An 18,426-nucleotide genomic window follows, 5' to 3' on the forward strand; every position below is an offset into this window, starting at 1 on the left:
TAGAGCTCTCTCAAAGCAGCTTTCTGTGCAATACCGTTTTTCAATAAATGTGGAGATCCAAGTTATATAGGTTTTGTCTTAAAGCCATCTACCCAAGTGGTAATTTATGGACTATGCTGCACAGATTTTGTCTCTAAACTGACACTATAAACACATTACCCACTTAAGTACAAGGGACCGCATGTTTTTCTTTCTTTTGACATGCAAATGATCGTGAATTTGCCATTTTAATTTGTTTTTCTTAGTCCATTCTTTGTAATTATGTTACTAATTATTTGTAATTGTTGATCATATGTGTAAGGGCAAAACATGAATTATCATCATGTGTTATGTGTGTGTGTTATTTCATATTACATGACTGTTTATTTAGTTTAGGTTGTACCAAATATATTGTCAAGCATACCAACAACAATTCCTTGATGAGGAATTAGGATTTCACGCCTCAGCAGGATGGACCTAAAACCAGCATAATGTATCACAATGTCATTATTGGGAAAATGAATGATGAATTAGAAATCAACATCCAGCTCTTGTATCATAAGTCACTTCTGTACTACACAAGATATAAGCACAGTCCTGGATTAATTTCCTTTTTGTGTGCAATCGGAATGTTCTTGTTGGGAGAGCTACAAAGTGTGAAAGCCTTATGATGCTGTTGACAGGATTCACAAGTTTCCTACCGTTTTTCTTCCCCTCCCCTTAAGTATCTCAGCACTGGTGCACAAAGTCACCTCCAGAAATCTTCCCCCTGTGCTCTTAATCTGTCTTGATCCCTATCTACCTCTAATGTATGATCTGTGACTTCATCCCACTGTCTCATCTGATCTCTGACGTTTTTTTTGCCTTAATTCTTTGAATCTGAAATTGCTAATGTGCAGTGTGCCAATTTAGCAAAGGGTGTGGATGGATAAATAAGAAAGTAAACCAAAAAGTTTATGTAAGCTACCTCTATGCTTGTTTTGAGTGATGGATTGACATATTTGCTCACACAAACATGTTAAGACTTGAATACGTTTCATAGTCACATGTAACATACCTGCAGAACTAGTTTAGTTACATTTCGCTTATAAATTGTATTAGAAATATTAACACTGATTTTCTCTATTTTTTATCATCAGACCGACAAAGTGTATTTACCCGGGTACCATACTTTGGTTCACAGACTTTATTTTAATATTTCATTGTAGGCCACCCTATACTTCTACTCTACTACATCTAATGGTAAATATAGTACTTATCAATCTACTAAATGTATTTTATACTTTACATAATATTACCCAGTATTATAAACAGCTTTGTTGACGAATTTCAGTATTAAAATGCTCCTAGGTGTATTTGTTAGCAATATAAACTGAATAATGGTATATAACTGTCCAAAATAATCCATTCTGAATAAGGAGTACTTTAACCTTTGATACTTTAAGTACATCTGAGTACTTATTCTACCTCTGAGTATTTGTCTAATACACATGCATGCAGTTTATCAACTTAATTTACTTGTTTAAGTACTCCCTTGTATTATAACAATTTAACATTGGGACTAAAAGGAAGTTGGAATACGTAACAAACGTGCTTACGTCAGCGTCACCTTTCCATTGGTTGGTTGCTAAGCTGATTGGTGGAGGGAACCACCTGTCAACTATTTAAAAGATAGTGAGGAAGACGCTGTTTGGGGCATGCTCAAAACATACGGAGGATGGACGCAGCTCGTGGTGAAAGTATCTGTAGGTAAGCGGCAGGTGTATTAAGCAATTACCTTTAAAGGTAGTTTATCTGATGGTGAGAAACGTTACTAACGAGCCTGTTGGGGCTGTCTTAACGCTGTTGTGCTGCATTCGAAAGCGGACGTTATGGTGGATAAGTAACGATTTGAGGATTAAAAAAACTCGCTTTGGGAAAAAAAATAACAAAGTTGGTTTTTGAGTGCGTTTTGCAAGAAGAGCCATGTTAATAAATGTGATGGGTGTGTGTAAATTAAGGATCAGTTTAGCTAGGCTTTGAAATCGGCTCAAATATTGGCCGAAACTGTTAAATGCCTTCAAATTCAACGAGACTCTAACGTTAACTATTCTGAACATTGTCAAAATCATTACTTTTTGAAGCTGCTGCCCTAGATTTCCCGAATACACGTAAAAAAAAATAAGGGGCAACGTGTTTGCAGTTATCCCACCCCTTAGGCCCCGGCCCCACGAGGACGCATACGACTAAACGGGCTAAACGCATAGGATTAAATCCTATGCGTTTAGCCCGTTTAGTCGTATGCGTCCTCGTGGGGCCGGGGCCTAAGGGGTGGGATAACTGCAAACACGTTGCCCCTTATTTTTTTTTNAGGAACAATTACCTTGATGCGCAGGTTTGGCTGCCCTACTCCTGACGAGCCCTGATAATGCGTCTTAAGGGACACACCACCAGTGGTAAGGGTACTAGCAGGTTAAGCTGAGTGACTGTAGAGCTAGCGGCGGCGGAGCCGTATGGCCCGGACGGATAAAGGCGGATGCTCATAGTAGACCACGGGTATGCGACGTTCGCTTGAGTACAAGAGAGATGATAGCGGATGAATCTACCCATACCCTGCTTCAAATAAAAACATAACCATGTGTGCAAAATTGAAACTCAAAATATATGAGTTGCAATTTATGAGGCATGTGACTATAATGAGAGGTGTCTGGGTAGGTTAAATACCTGAACAACCTGCCCAATGATGTAGCAATGAGCTCACAGCATAACATTATTAACAAGTGGTTGCCAGGGCATGGCAACCGCGCGCATCCGACTTTTTGATCACTGGAAAGCCTCATCCTCCCCAGCGATGACCCACTCCCTTCGCGACCCCTCCTGTTCCCTCACTCGCGTCCCCTTCCCTTGCATCTTAGCTCCGCCTCCGGCTAAATGCGGAGCGCAGGGTTTGGAGACACCGTTGCCAAAACTGAAAAACGGGTTGCGCCTTATTTTTAATACCTTAATTTTAATAATTAAGATGACTATACAAGGTTATACATCAACTTAATAATGACATGTGACCAAGAATGTTCAAATGCTGTACAAGTAGTAAATTGCGTGTGTGTGTGCTAAGAGTGGTAGTAAAACTGGTCCACTCGCCCTCACTTGCTGGTGCTACAAAAATACCAGTAGTGCTGTGTCTGTCCTGTTCTTCATAGATCCCTCCACAAATGAATTGAGCAGTCACAGGTTTCTTGATCCAGCGTGTCCGTTGTCTTCCCTTTCAAAGTGGGTTTTCTGATCCTTTGTGCTGACCGCCCATCCATAGACCCATTGGCCTTCACATTTGAGTTTTGTAATGGCCAGCTAATACATTATAATGTCTAAATAAATGAAACCATTCACAGGTTGAACATTGATATAATTCATTGATGCTGTAAAATACCTTTAATAGTCTAACTAGTATTTAAATGTGTTACCTTTTTATAAAGTGATTATAATTTATGCAACCATTTTCTATGGTAAGTTTCGTTTGCAGCTTTTATTTTGGTAGTAATAAGATCGGGACTCTTATTTTTGGAAGGAATTTACCGAAGTGAATGGAAAACATTCCTTTTGTTCTTTCGTTCGGGTTTTACCTTACGCTCCACCAGTGAATCCACTTTGAACTTCATTGAGAAGTTGAGTGTTGGCTGAACTTTTATCACCAGTCAATCAACTTATTTTTGCTTCGCCATTTTTTTGTAAAACAAACCACACGCTCACCGCGCACGCGAGTAACGTGCATCGCTTCTGGCTCCGTAATCACCGCCAATGCACGTGCAATTATTGGTATCAGGTTCCGACTGGTCACACCAATTTAAATATTCACTCTTAAACGATATGAACATTTATCTTATTTGGGGTGCACGTTTTGCTGTCTTATTTCTTATGTAAAAACTGGTTGCCACTGATGGCAACCAAAGTCCAAGAAGTGGTACATTTCCAAATGGTTGCCAATGGCAACCTGGCAACCGTACTGTCAAGCCCTGATATAGGACTAGCTTAATTAGCAGTTTAATTACGCCACGGTGGAGACGTAGATGACATAGATAGATGCTGGTTGGGTGATTAGGACTGTCTTCTTATCATCTTACAATGAGCTTTCTCTTTCTCCCTGAAAAGAAACCCCCAAATCACGATGGGCAGCATCCGTGGCTTGTGTTGAAGCTTTTGAACCGTTGAGCCACAACGTCATAATACCCATGGATGTATAACAAGAACCATATTACGCCTCCTGCTACCCGGGTCGCTGGGTTGACACGATGGAATAAAAGAGCTCAGACCCTCACTTATATGAGGTCGGAAAAGTCATAAGTATTAATAGAGTACAAGCATAAATAAATGTCGATAAAACTTGAATAAATATTTGTGCAGATTGTAGTATATCCAGTGTTTTTGGGTAGATTCAGCGTGGGGCTGTGCCAGCTGGAAAGCAGCGACCACGACCGCAGGGTTTGCTTTATAGAAGCTACAGCAAATGAGATTAATGCGCTTAATAGGGAGTGGATTCCTGATATGGTTTAGCCTTCTCAGGGTAGCAACATGGTTAAGTTTTATGGAATAAATATAAGATACGAATCCCTCTTGCAAGTTTTACCAGCCTCCTATAGGCTTTCAAATCCACATCGTTCGAACTGAATGAAAACCAATTTGTTAACATGAAAATAGGATTTTATGTTCGTTGTTTAGAGTTATTCTAGGCTTATCTTGGAACTCGGTATGAGATAGAGCACAATGTTGAGATTTCCAATTTGCTGTTTTACACGCTTTGACCAACAGGGGGTTTATTTCAATGAAGCCAATGGATGAAGCTCATGAGATGAACCCTTTGCGAACTCAATTGGCGAAAGCCTCGAGCTTCATAAGGCTTCATCTCGCCATCACTACTGCTTGCCACCTAAGACGCACTGTAGTGACCAGTACTGCTACTGAGCCGGAGAGAAGTAGTTCGATGAGATGTGCTGAGGCCGCCTGCCTGCCTGCAAGGGTTGTGGTTGAAGCGGAAGTGGGTGAAGCTTCGCAAGCGATGAGGGCCCGTCCGCGTGAGCGGGAAGCGCCCCATTTGAAGGGCCCTGATGCATGATGCCCTCTCGAGAGACTGAAGGCGTGTGTCAATTGTTTGCCTGAAGTAGCCCATTTCCATTAAGCCGGAGGAACTTCCGTGGAGCCCAGTATCCTTGTCTTTTTCTTCCGCGTCCGGGTTTGCGGGGTGGCCGGCTAGAACCGCTAGCCAACTGGGGAACGCCGCCTGTAGCTTAATCCGCAAGACTGCGGAGCTGATGAATATATACCCGGAGCTGGGACGAAGCCCTGCTGCTGCTTGCGCGTTGACACCTGGAAGACAGCTGATGGAAAAGGGGAGAGCATATATAGAGGGATTAACAGGTGCGATGATTAGGCTTGTGAATGGAGGGAAGTGATAGGTTAGCTGAGGAGTGGCGCTCCCTATCCTTTAGTGAAGGGAGCGAATATTGCCATGACGCGCAATACAAAGCGATAGGTCTTCCTGCCTGAACTTGCGCTGAGCTTCATATTTTGTTGTGGTATCCCAATAGTAAGAACAGTCTATCTTGAGCTTAGCTGCTGCAGTCATTTCTTCCAGCTGTCAAATAAAAAAAAGATACCAATAGATTAAGTAGGATAAATAAAACACTTTCAGCTGTTTGCCCTTTGAACAGAAGGAAGAATGGGTGTCTCTCACCGTCATCTGTCGAAGGGCCGTATATAAACTCTCAGGAAGATGATGTGTCTCCAGAGACAAAAAGGAAGCTCACAGGGACCTACTTCACAAGCATTTCTCTCTTCGCTGTATGCTCAGCACAAGTGGATAATATCTGTGGAGGTCACCTGTCTTATACACGTATGAATGGCTATGACTCACAAACACTTATGGCCAATTTAAGTGACAAATGTTGCTTGGTGATGGCTCTCAGTTATTACACAGTTCTACAATGACGTGTCCCCAGAAACAACTTTGCAGGCAAAAAGATGTAGTAAAGCTTTCATGTTATGACTAATTGGAAAGAGTGGACAAAACAAACATTTTCATTGGTTTACATCTTCAGGAAAATTCATCCTACTTTTAAGAAACACTGAAACTAACAATACCACTCAACTGTTGGCTTTTTTAAAGATATTAGGCTCATGCATACCCAGGTCTCACCATTAAGGTATACATAACTCTTAACACGCTAGCAAAACAAGCTTAAAAAAGTAAACAATTTTGGGATTGGTCATGGCGGAAAAAAGTGTTTTACAATGTTTCAAGGAAATTATGCTATTATGCTTTTGGGGGATTTCCCTTTCCTGTGATATGTTCTTGTGCATGTAAATGGTCTGCAAAGGTTAAAATCCCAAAGTTTGTGTGAGTTTCTTTCCCACACACCTTGTGTATTCCTGCGCTATTTTAGCTCATGATATATCTTTGTTGTAACCACATTCTGTAATAGCTCTGAAATCCCTATTTTTAAATAACATCAAATTGTACAATAGCGATTGAGCCTTGGAAAACATTTTCTGCTCAAATCGTGCAAAAGAGAGAGGGGATTACTGAATTGCGAATAACCAATTACTGGGGTTACAAATTACATTTTTTTCAAGTCCGCCTTTTCCCTCAACACTGACAGTGGACAAAACATGCTTGAATGGAGAATGACAGAGTGCATCCGTTTTCAGTTGTCTCTGCCCTCCAATCTGTATGGGAGCAGCCACCAGGCAGCACAGAGCAGCCAGGAGGAGGATCATAAATTGTTGATCATTGGAGTCTAATAGGCAGACAGTATGTGAGGATTTTGTCAACACTTTTAGAATCGACTGACTGATTATCGAGACAAAAAAACTGTAGATGGGGATGGAGCTGAGAAGAGAAGGCTGTATCGTGCTTCGCCTGTCAAGCTTTCTATTCTTGGGTGGCACTTATCGAAGGATTGAAGCCAATTGAGTGTAAGTCCAATGTTTGGCAAATCTGATTGTTGTAATATAAGTAGTCTATCAGGGAGATCTTTTCATGGCTAAAAAGAAACAACCAGGATAAAGACCGATGAATAAATGAAAACGGAGAGATGTAACAGTAAAAGTGAGTTTTTGTTCAGGCGCAAAAGGGTTTGAGTTTACGTCCTTTTGGCACTGAACAAAGCATCATGGGTAAAGCATGCTAACAAGACTTGGCTGAAGGTTTGAAAGAGCAGAAACAAGAATGAGGCAACCATAAAAACAAATACAGGTGGGAAAAGAAAAAGAGTAACAAATACAACTTGTGCTGAAACCAGTGCAGCAAAAGGAGGCGTGTGGTGCAGTGGGTTGAGCGTTGGTGTTCGGATCAGGGGGTCACAGGTTCAAACCCCACTGCAGCCAGCATGTCGTTGTGTCCCTGGGCAAGACACTTCACCCCAAATTTCTCCTGTGGGGATTGCCCACAATATTGAGTATGTAAGTCGCTTTGGATAAAAGCGTCTAGCAAGTGACATGTAATGTAATGCAAAAATACATATTCTGATGTCAGCCCCTCGTCGGTCCAAATGCAATAAGAATTTCCCTGAATCGCACAAAATATTTGAACAGCCTTGGTCAATGGGAATTTCAGCAACGCAAAACATAAGACAACCAACAAAAAGATATTAGGAAAACAAAAAGCAAATCTGGGAGCACATAAAGTCATTTTGACCATAGAATCCCACCACCTTAGAGAATACACAAACAATCAATTTAGAAGAGAATGTGAAGGATCTATAGTTTGATAGATATTACGGAGATGATTTGAGGTCTCGCCAGGAGAACGTGTATATACTACGTCGTTCCCCTATTCATTTCTATTGACGGATTGATTGTCCATGTAAAGTTGGCATCAACCCTCACGGGGTGAAAACAGTATTTCCGGTCTCGAAGTTTTCATAATAAAACCGGAAGTATTCCCCTCACTGTCAAATGATTACACAGTGATATCTGCATTACTCATCCACCAAAAAACATCAGTTTATCCTTGTTAATTACACATCATTGATTCGTTTAAATTGTATACAATGCTTTTGTGTTTTTAACCTTCGATTCGGAGAAACAAATAGTTTTTTCTGAGTTTAGGATGGCCGAAGACACTTCACTACCCATAATCCTCAGCTATCGTTTGGGACTACAACATCCGCTTTGCTTGACAAACTCTGTGATTAGTCCTCAAGCTGTTTCGCAACATGTTCTACATCTCTACTGGAAATTGTAGTTTTAAAAGATGTTTTCGTCTTTCCCATAATTAGAAGTTGCTTGTATTAAACTTTGTACATCCCTGGTGGTTTAGGGGATGGGAAACACATTGGTGTTATCACATTTAAAACATATAATTAATAAATGGATGAATATTGCTTGTGTCTATAATGGGCAGCATTAATATACCCACATGACAGCTAAGGTCAGAAGAGCTTTATTTAATAGCTGGTCTTATGTCTGTGACCCCTCCTGTTGTTCATTGATAAGCCTGAAACATGCACTTGTCAAGGTTCAGAGGCATTAGCCATCGATCATCTTAAGATAAGATATACTTTATTGATCCCAAGTTGGGAAATGCTTTTGTTACAGCAGCATGTACAACATTCAATTTAGTTTTACTCAGGGCCGGTTCTAGACATTTTGGTGCCCCAGGCGAGATTATGATTATGTAATATACATAAAGAAGGTTTCAAATGTATTCAGTATTGTATGAACATGTTTTAATTGGGGGGTGGACGTCACATCCTCCAGGCGGGTGTGGCCCCCTGCAAAGATTTATTTTAACATTTTAAAGTAAAATCTGGTCACTTTGAGTGGAATTACTAGAGACTAGATCCAGGGGGTACAACTTTAAACACCCATATGAAAAAGATCAGTTTACATTTTAATAATCAAATAAGTATGTGAACATAACCAATAACCCACAGCCAATAACAAATACATGTAACATATTTCATTTTTGTTGTTCATTCATATCTTATTTTACCTAGTTAACATTTATTTATTCATGCATATTTTTAATATTTCCAGTTTTAAATGATATTTTTGGTTTACTGTCCTATAGTATACATTGGAATGATTTCAAACCTGTTTATCCCAATAATTATAAACGTGTGCCTTGGAAATATGTGTTTACATAAATTGTGACCAAACCGTTTGAGACCCACTGAGATAACTTAGACTAAAGTGAACTATCTCAACACTCAGAGTCCTTTACCTCACTGAGCTGTAGTTATCAGCCTCAATCCAACAACAATCCGCGGTACTCTCTCTCTCTCTCNTATTCATATTTGTATATAATATGAATATTACCTCATTGGCATTTACATACTTAAGTACAATTTTAAGTACTGTACTTAAGTACAATTTTGAGATACTTGTACTTTACTTTATTATTCCATTTGATGCTACTTTGTACTTTTACTCCACAAAAAATTTCAGACGTAAATGGTGTACTTTTTACTCCACTACATGTATTTAATACCTTTAGTTACTTTACAGATTTGGATTAATGATGTGAAATATAATCAAGTCTTAAATCGGACTTTACAACTGGAGTAAATTCACAAGCTACCCAGCAGTATATACAAAGTCATTAAAACTAGCTGCACCTTTACCAGCTTTGAGAACACTTTAATGATCAATCATTATAAAACACATCATAATATTATTCTGAAATGGACCAATATGCACAATGACTAGTATATTTTGATGCTAATACCTTTGTACTTTTACTTGAATAACATTTTGATTGCAGTTATTTTACACTCAGTCTCTGGTACTTCTACTTTTACTCAAGTTGAAGACCCAAGTACAGCATGGGCCAATTCTTGTTCTATCTGACAACAAGTTTGTCTTCAGTGTGTGTGTGTGTGTGTGTGTGTGTGTGTGTGTGTGTGTGTGTGTGTGTGTGTGTGGGTGTAGTATTAACTTGAACTTTAGGGAAGTTGTGTGGTGTTGATGTTAGTACATTTAGCGTACCCCGACTTTGACTACCCTAACTATGCAGGTATAGAATAAAACAAATTTAGATATGACATTGAATATCGCTAATATTCCCTTTATTACTTGACAAACAGGTTTGGTTAGGGAGACACTCACCCTGCGCTCGCTGTCACCGCCTGCTCGGCCATTCTCCAACACGGTCACATGGCTTTCAGACTTTGACGTGGAGTCATTAAGCATGTTTGAAGCGGTTTGATTTATTGTTTGAGATCTCTGCACCGAGCGGTGCTTTAAAACTTCATTCTATGCGTCAATGAAGCTTCTGTCTCCGCCCATCGCAGCGTTACTTGTCTTAGCTGTAACACAAAACAAGCGCACCCTGCTACTGTGCTGAGGCAGTGCGGAAGTAGCTTTCCAAACATTCCCGAAACATTACTGAGCAGAGGACAGAGTTGGTGAGTAGCGAGAGTAAGACATTTCGAAGTTTTGCATATTCAAATAAGACGGGTAGTTTAGTTTGCACCGAAAGCTTTTGGTACAGTAACATGTTACATTTGGCGTTATAGCTTATACCTGGCTGACACCCTAACTTTACTGTACGTGGCGTTTCAATTAGGTACTGTTCATTCACTGTAATGCTAATGGCCAGTAATTGACAGATTTTCAAATACGTTAATCGCACTTAAAAGTACAAAAAACGTTATAATTTAGAATTAATTATGATAACATACATATTGTAATCTAACATAAAACAAGTTGATTTTTTAATGAATACATTCATTTCCTCTGTAGGCTACTCTCACTGACAGGGCTTTATTGTAGGAGTGACGTCATCAATGGGATAAATACTTCTGCCTGTGTTCTGACAGGTCACTCACTATGTGCTAGGAAAAAGTGGAACATCTTCTTACAATCAAGCTGTAGCATTCGGTCCTCCTTCGTTTGGTATGTGATCATTTGAAACCAAAATCTGTCCTTTCTGAAATCAGTGTCATTTTGATTTTGATTATTGTGAATCTTCAACCGTTTTTTAAAGTCCCTTGCACAGCCACACAGGTTTTCTCCACCACAGCTGATTATATCTTTGGTCACGCTGATGTGAAATATGTGATGTCACCAAACAACATCAATGAAACTGATACAAAGGTTTAAAGGGGACCTATTATGCTTCTTTTTTTTTTACATTATGTTACATTGTTTTAGCAGAAAAATTTATGTCCCCAGTAAATTGCATAAAGACTAGTATCATTGGACTCCTTAGTTTTCTTCCGTAACATAGTGACATCACAACACTTGCGCTTTTATTGATTAGCGCTCCAACACATTGGACATGATAGGCTAAGGGGTGGGACATCTCTAGTGGTTGACAAATCAGAACAGAGATGGCACAAAACACAAATATGAACCGTGAAAATTAGTATAATATGACATCTTTTCTCAAGCACAGCCATCAGGCTAAATGTTCCGCCTGACTACAAACATGTACACGTGTAGTGTAACCACTATCATTGATGTGACCATTTCATGGAGGTTTTGCCTCATTGAGTTCTGTTCCAAACCAATTTGCAGAGAGTGGGAGTTATTAAACTGTCCAACAGGAAGTTTATAAACACTGCAACAGGAAGTTATTAAAAAGTCCAACAGGAAGTCTGCATTGGTCCTGAACTAATTAGCACCCTACCTGACCAAATGCAATGCTGTTTGTGACTGTCAACGTGCTGTGTACACATCGTTGCAAACATTTACTATTAAACTGTGCAAAACAACATAGACATGTAAACAAATTGAAGGCTACCTTTATATCTAAAAATGTTTTTCTTAGGATGATATACCTCTGTCTAGTCTGAAAACCTGTAGACACGTTCATCTGATTGTAAAGAAATTGTAGCAGCTCGTCCCAAAGCGTGCCGCTGTATTTACACCCTCTGACTAAAGAAGGAGCTCAGAGTTCAGACTACAGATGGAGTTGACTCCATCACTGAGGAGGAGGGGGTAGGGGGAGTTTGGAATTGGGCCATAAGTCTGATTTTGTTCAGCCTTAACCCTTTCTAAGGAACAGGAGTTCAACTATAGGCCCGTCCTATCTGATAATGACAGCAATACAACAAATATATATATTTGGATAGGAAACAATTTCTCTTAAACATTAAAGATTACAGCAGCCTGCTACTTTTTAAGCAGACATTAGCGTCTTGAAGGCAGAATGACCCATGGGATATGATCTGTAGTGAAACCTCAGCCGCTCTGTGCAGCAGTNAGGAGCTCCAACAAGCCGTTTAGGACAGAGAGTGAATACAGATACTATACAGAGATACTGTATGAGAAACCAATGTGATTTTGGAAAATTGCACAATGTAAATCTATTCTAGTAGACCTCAACAATGGAATTATGATCAGTAGAAATGGCCATGACATGGGACCTTTATCCACATGCTCACATCCACACTGACAACACAAAACATTTGGCGTTTTCTTGGCAATGTTTGTTGAAGTACAATTATTTTAATTGATGATTGATGACATTTCAAATGTTTCATCTAATTGTAATAGTTATATATTTAGTGGAAAAATACATTTTTATAGGGTTGTATTAAGAAAATCATTTCTAACTTTCAAAAAGATTGATGATTCATTATGTTAAAAATATTTTAGCAGAGGGATTATGAGTGTGCTATTTTGATACAGAGTAAGGAAATGTAGCATCTGATTTTAAGATATTTCTACAAAAGATGTTCACTTATAGCAATACATTTATGTTCTTCAAGAAATTGTGTGACAAAGTCTTGCTATCTTGCCTCTTAGCTCTCATTACTCACATAACATACACTTTTACTATAGCCTTTTCAAGTGTAGTGGCCCCTATAGTGCCATAGGACATTCATCTGTCCTGTATTTAATAGTGCTCTAGTAAGTAACTTGAACCAAACACAATGCTTTAAGTGAATCTTTAAGTGACAAAAAAGTGTTCATGAATGTCTTGACCTTGCCTTGAGGTTCAAGTGACAGGTTAAATATGGCCACTGTTAAATACATTTTAGCAAGCAGTAAAGTAATTAATCATGGATTTTTGATTTCCTCAATAAGATGTTTAGGATGAGATATATCTGGAATATTCATCTTTCCAGTGTTAATCTAACTTTAATAGGCTTGCGTCTGGAGATAACATTTAAGGAAGGCACTGTGCTGAGATCCAAACAAAATATAGCAGTTAAGCCAGAGCAAAGCTGTCCAGTTAAAAACACATAGTCATAGTCTTTCACTCAAGAACTAAACTAATGTTGAACTGCAAAATGCAATCTGTGATTTCAAACACATTACATAGATATATTTTGAATACTTAATAGTAGCCAAATATCTCAAAGTTTCCGCCTTTGGTTGCACTGTTGCTAAACCAGTTAAAGCCACATTGATCCGAAACACTTGATGCCCAGACATTAAATGTGCACTCACTGTAACTACACCAGTGATTAGGAATAAGACAGATGGAAGATAAGGGCAGATTCTCCAACAGAGGCGATGTGTTCTCGGGTTAATGGAGGTGCTGCTGTGCTGACTTACCGCCCATGTTGTCCATCTCCTTCTCCTGCAGCAGGCTGACGGCATCTTCGTCTCCCTCCAGCATCAGCTCCGTCTCGGGGTTCTGGCTGGCCACGGTTTGGATGCGGAAGACTTTCTTAGACTTGACCACCTCGTCCTCCTCTGTGCCTGTCGAAATAAATGTTGGGAAGAGTAGTATTTCACTCTGACCCATAGCTCAGATTTTCCACTAACTATCGCAGTCTCCATTGATACGCTGTTGTTTAGCGATACTGTAATATCTCGTAAGTATCAAATGGTTTGGCAAGCAAAAGTAAAGAAACGTTTCGAAAGTAATGCAGGGCAATTCAATTTAATATGACACTGACATACATACAATCATATAACACTTTTAATAAGAGAATAATGTAACAGCATACTGATTTTAGATTACATTTGAAGGAACAATAACTAATTTTAGCCATGCAATAACCTCAAAATAACCGTACAATGTTTTATCATAATAAGATTTAAGCACATCCTCAAGTTAAAACTAAAAATATCCTCTTTTTAAAAAGCTATTAAAATGTATCATCCAGTCAAATATATAAAAATAAATTATCATAGAGAAAATCTCTGCTTGAAACAGATAATATATGCAGGCTGAACCTGATCTGAGGTGCTCTCTAATGTACTTGCCATAGCTTATAAAAGAATGTCAGGGTACACACGTTTGTTCACTGAATAAAACATATTTTGCATGGTTGAACATCAGAGGTGTTTCAGCTTTTATTTTTAGACAAGGTCAAATATGAAACACTATCTGCATCTTGAAAGACCAACAGCTGAGTAGGGGGATACATCTCAAGCTCGTAGTCGATTAGAGATATCATTTGCTGCTTTTGGAGACTTGACAAGAGTGAGACTGAACAGACAGGACAATTAGGAAGCTGCTTACACCAGGAGAGCATCATATGGCTATAGTGGAGCATACTCATTGAAAAAGATGTGTTCGTACATCCTGCAAAACAAAGAGGCCTCACAATACATTTATCAGCTTGAATCAGCCCATCTCCAACATGTGCCTGCCACACGGCTGCTCGGAACGTTTATGTGAATTTGTTTTTCTGAAGACCAATGTAGGACATAACCAGAGGAGAAGCTTGCGTGTAAGAAAGAAGGGAACACATATCATGAAATGGGAGGTGGCTGACACCCGCCTGACATGTTTCCTTTCAGCACAGTTCTTAATTCCTCTCTCTCTCCCCTGAGGAACATGTACCTTGTCTTGAAGAGGTCACATTTGACTGTTGTCAACACTGCTACTGAGAAAAAATGTCTGCTTCCTGCTCTGTCTCATATCTGGAGTGCTTTCATCAGACGGAGGGAAGAAGTCTGTGCGTTTCGGAAATGAATTCTGTGCAATGTTAGAGGAAAAAGCCAGCCAGCGGTCAGAGATCAAAGCAGAAGAAGTGAAACTTAAAACTTTAATTCTGTAAACCATCATTACGCTCCAAGAACATGAGAGAAAGTACAGCTCACAGGCTGATGTTCTGATTGGCAAGTCTGTACAGGGTTGAGTAGAACAAATAAACCATGCTGATTTCTACACGCCAATGACCAACATCAACTGTTGTGGGGGGGTAAAGCTTGGAGGGATGGGGGCTTTACCCACAATGCAGTTTTTTCCAACATACAAAGTAATGTGGTTATACATAAATAACAAGAAATGAGAAGCTATGGCATGAGGGAGAAAATGTGCCGACATGAAAAGTGATCTTCGCGTGAGTGATAGCCCCTGGACAGTCTTGTATTAAAAGTGCACCATTTGTCACGATTAAAGGACTTGCTGTGCCATCTTGTCGTGGTAGACTCATTACACGCCTTTTCACGTGTTCACCCTTGACCACTAATGGCAAAACAAAGAGAATGACCCTTTCAAATATCTGAAATATTACTCATATGTATGACCTTGAGTCCAAAAAATAGAGACAAGTGCAGTCTGAGGTAGATACTATGTACATATCCAATCATTGCCTGCTGCAGGATTCCAACTGAGGCTGAAACTCTTCTACATGTATATAAGAAAGGAAAATAATGTTGCCTATAATGTGTCAACTAACACCTTTGTAATTGACCTTACTAAGGAAGCCACTGCAGTTGGCTTCTTGACATCTCACAGCCGTTTCACTTCATGTATACTCTCCAGGCCTTCAAGAACAGTGCCAGAAGAAGCCACTGATCACCACTCTCATGGGTCCTCTTGTTCAATCACTGAGTTAAAACTGCCTCAAAGTGCACTAATTACACTCAGTAAAGTGCATTTCAGAGCTTTCATGACCCCAATGGAGGCTGATGAAGACCTGCCAGCTGCGACCAATGGAGGACGCCCCGAGCACTCATGGGGTTCAACAAGGATCCATAGTCCTCATGAGTTTCTTGTAGGGTGTCTCCCAACTATTTTCCCCACGTTAAAAATGTCTACCTTTAAACCAATGAATCTTGATAAAAATAAAAAATAAATAATTCCGCAGTTAAGTTTCATGCTAGAGTCAGGAAAGACCTAATAAAGTGTTTACAGTTACTGACACTGGTTTCAGTTGATTTATAGTCATTTGACAAACTAAAACTTAGAACTAAACTGTATTATTTAGACACTGATTTATAATGCAACTTATTCTTCAAAAACATAAAAAATAGGGGGTTGCAACAGTTTTTTTTATAAATGCTATCAAATGTTTAATGCTTTTTACATCTTTAATCTGATGTGATTCCTGTTGGAACAGGAACTGGTCCCAGAAAATGTGTGACCAAGGGGAGATAACATTGTTTTCCAGATAATTCAAGAGTATTATTCACTGTGTCTTTACTGTTATAAATAGAAATACATAATTTATACATCCAAGAGCGATGGCATCGAGTAAATGTGTCCTTCTCCGAACACGCTAAATTGATTTAAATACGCTATTATCATAGGCACAGATTTGCAATTCAAAAAATATATTTTGGCTTTTGCAGTTAATCTATTCAGCATGGAAAAGATAAGAGTTGAAGGGCCTATAAAATATGGTTGACTATAATACCATTGCCAAGGGTCCATGTTTCTCCATGTACTTCAACGCTGGACAGTTTTGTGGCATAGGCCTTTCATTTTTATAGCCCCAGTAGAGCATACAAGCATGACTTTTTCTAAGTCTCCTATGTATTATACACCCTGCCTCAACCACTTCACTGCCACTCCTCAAAGAGAATCCACACAATGTTCCACTTAAGTTCAAGTAAAGTGTATTGGGTTTTTCTCTTCTGAAGCTGATTGCACAAATACTTTGGGTAATTCAATATACACAACTTAAATACAACACAAAATACTTATTTGTTGCTCACTTGAGAGGTTGGATAAGCAAAGCAAGATCTGGATAATGCTGGAAAGCTAAAATGCCTCTTGTAGAAATCACCGAATGTTTGTCTATTGATGTGACAGGCAACAGTTTGGACACAGCTTAAGACACACAGCTATCTCAACCTTTTTCTAAACAATGACTTGAGAAGAGAGCTAAAACTCTGGGGCTTTCACAGGAATGATTCTGCTTTATGTCTCTTTCTGTCAGATCTCTATAGATCACACACATTAGTGTAACCCTCGCTTCCAAAGCTTATTTACTACACTATCTTATAATGTACATCAGTTGTTTGCAGTGACTGCAGTCATACATATAATGTGAGCTCTATAGTATGTTTTAAATATATCTCTTCCGTTTCCCAGACTCTATCTGTTTCAAATCCTGCCCTCCTACGCTCCCTCTCAACGGCTCCACATTCCACATGGAGAGAAAAAGTCCAGTCCATGGGATTGCATTACCGTTAGAGCGATGCACTTCTGCCCTCTGTCTCTCCCTTTTTATTTACTCAGCACTGAAAGATGAAATGAGGGGGAAAAAATGACAACTTCATACTTCCTGTAATGCAAGCCATCCGTTTTGCGGAGTATGTGTTTTGAGACTATAAAAGTAAACATTATAACTTTGATGTAGGGGAGTTTATACAGTGCAGACGCTTCCACTTGGGATGATCTTAATTCAATATCCTGAAATGTGCAGTGCGTGTCTTCTGTGCTGCCAGAGGTTACAAACAGCCTCATCTTCTCTCAATCAAAACCTAAACAGCAGTGTTTAATTGTCCACATATCTGGACCAGAATGTCACACAGCAAATCCATTTCTGAGTGTATCATAATGTACAAATCCTGAATGGTTATGAGCAGGATCTGTGAAGTGATGCTCTTGTCGTTGTAAAAGTAATTTTTGTAGAAAACAATTATTTGCTTAAAACAATGAATCAAATATCACGGATGCCGATGACCTAAACTTTGATTTTCATGAAGAATGTACGTTAGAGCGTTTTTTTTTACATCTTGAACGTTTTTCTTATTTTGCTTCTCTTTGTTATAATTATAATTATTATTGTTTGTTTTGTTTCTAACATGTTCAATAAATTGACTAATACAACTTTTTTTTTTACTAAGAGGCTGCATTCATATGCCCGGCATTGCATGTTAGAAAATGTGCTGATTACATTTGTCACAGTTTAATATCTTTGATTATAAAGCTGGAGAAGGTTAAAATCACATCCAGAGAGCAGTGCCTCTAAAGAGCCATAAAGATCTCTGCCCGGGGCAATCAGCTCTGAGAGAAGCCGCTCACCTGAAATGAGACAGCAAGGACACCCGGAGGTAAAACACCCCGTTAAACACTAGGATCAATATTAACGTGACTTCCATTTCATGCTTGCCCAATTCCAATCACCTAACAATATACTCTGACGCTGGGCCGTGGATGGCTGTAACAGGCCAGGTTATTACAGGCAGAGGGCAGAGACAGAATGTGCTGGCTAAGCTGTCAATGCTGCTAATAGACAACGAGGCAGAGTTTAACCTCACATCACACACCCTCATGCATGCACACACTCTCTCTCTCACACTCTCTCTCTCTCTCTCTCTCTCTCTCTCTCT

At 39.3% G+C, this 18,426-nt stretch overlaps 1 protein-coding gene across 1 annotated transcript in view; it reads right to left on the reverse strand.

The window, feature by feature from the left end:
• Positions 1-13,432: 13,432 nt before the first annotated feature.
• LOC104956927 (neurobeachin-like) overlaps positions 13,433-18,426 on the reverse strand; it is a 118,613-nt gene continuing 113,619 nt past the window's right edge. Inside the window, exon 39 of the mRNA XM_010784506.1 lies at positions 13,433-13,608. Coding sequence (XP_010782808.1) covers positions 13,433-13,608 — 176 coding nt within the window. The remainder of the gene's footprint in view (positions 13,609-18,426) is intronic.

This window comes from Notothenia coriiceps, unplaced genomic scaffold (genome assembly GCF_000735185.1).
Source record: "Notothenia coriiceps isolate Sejong01 unplaced genomic scaffold, NC01 NC01_scaffold00026421, whole genome shotgun sequence".
Taxonomy (NCBI): domain Eukaryota; kingdom Metazoa; phylum Chordata; class Actinopteri; order Perciformes; family Nototheniidae; genus Notothenia; species Notothenia coriiceps.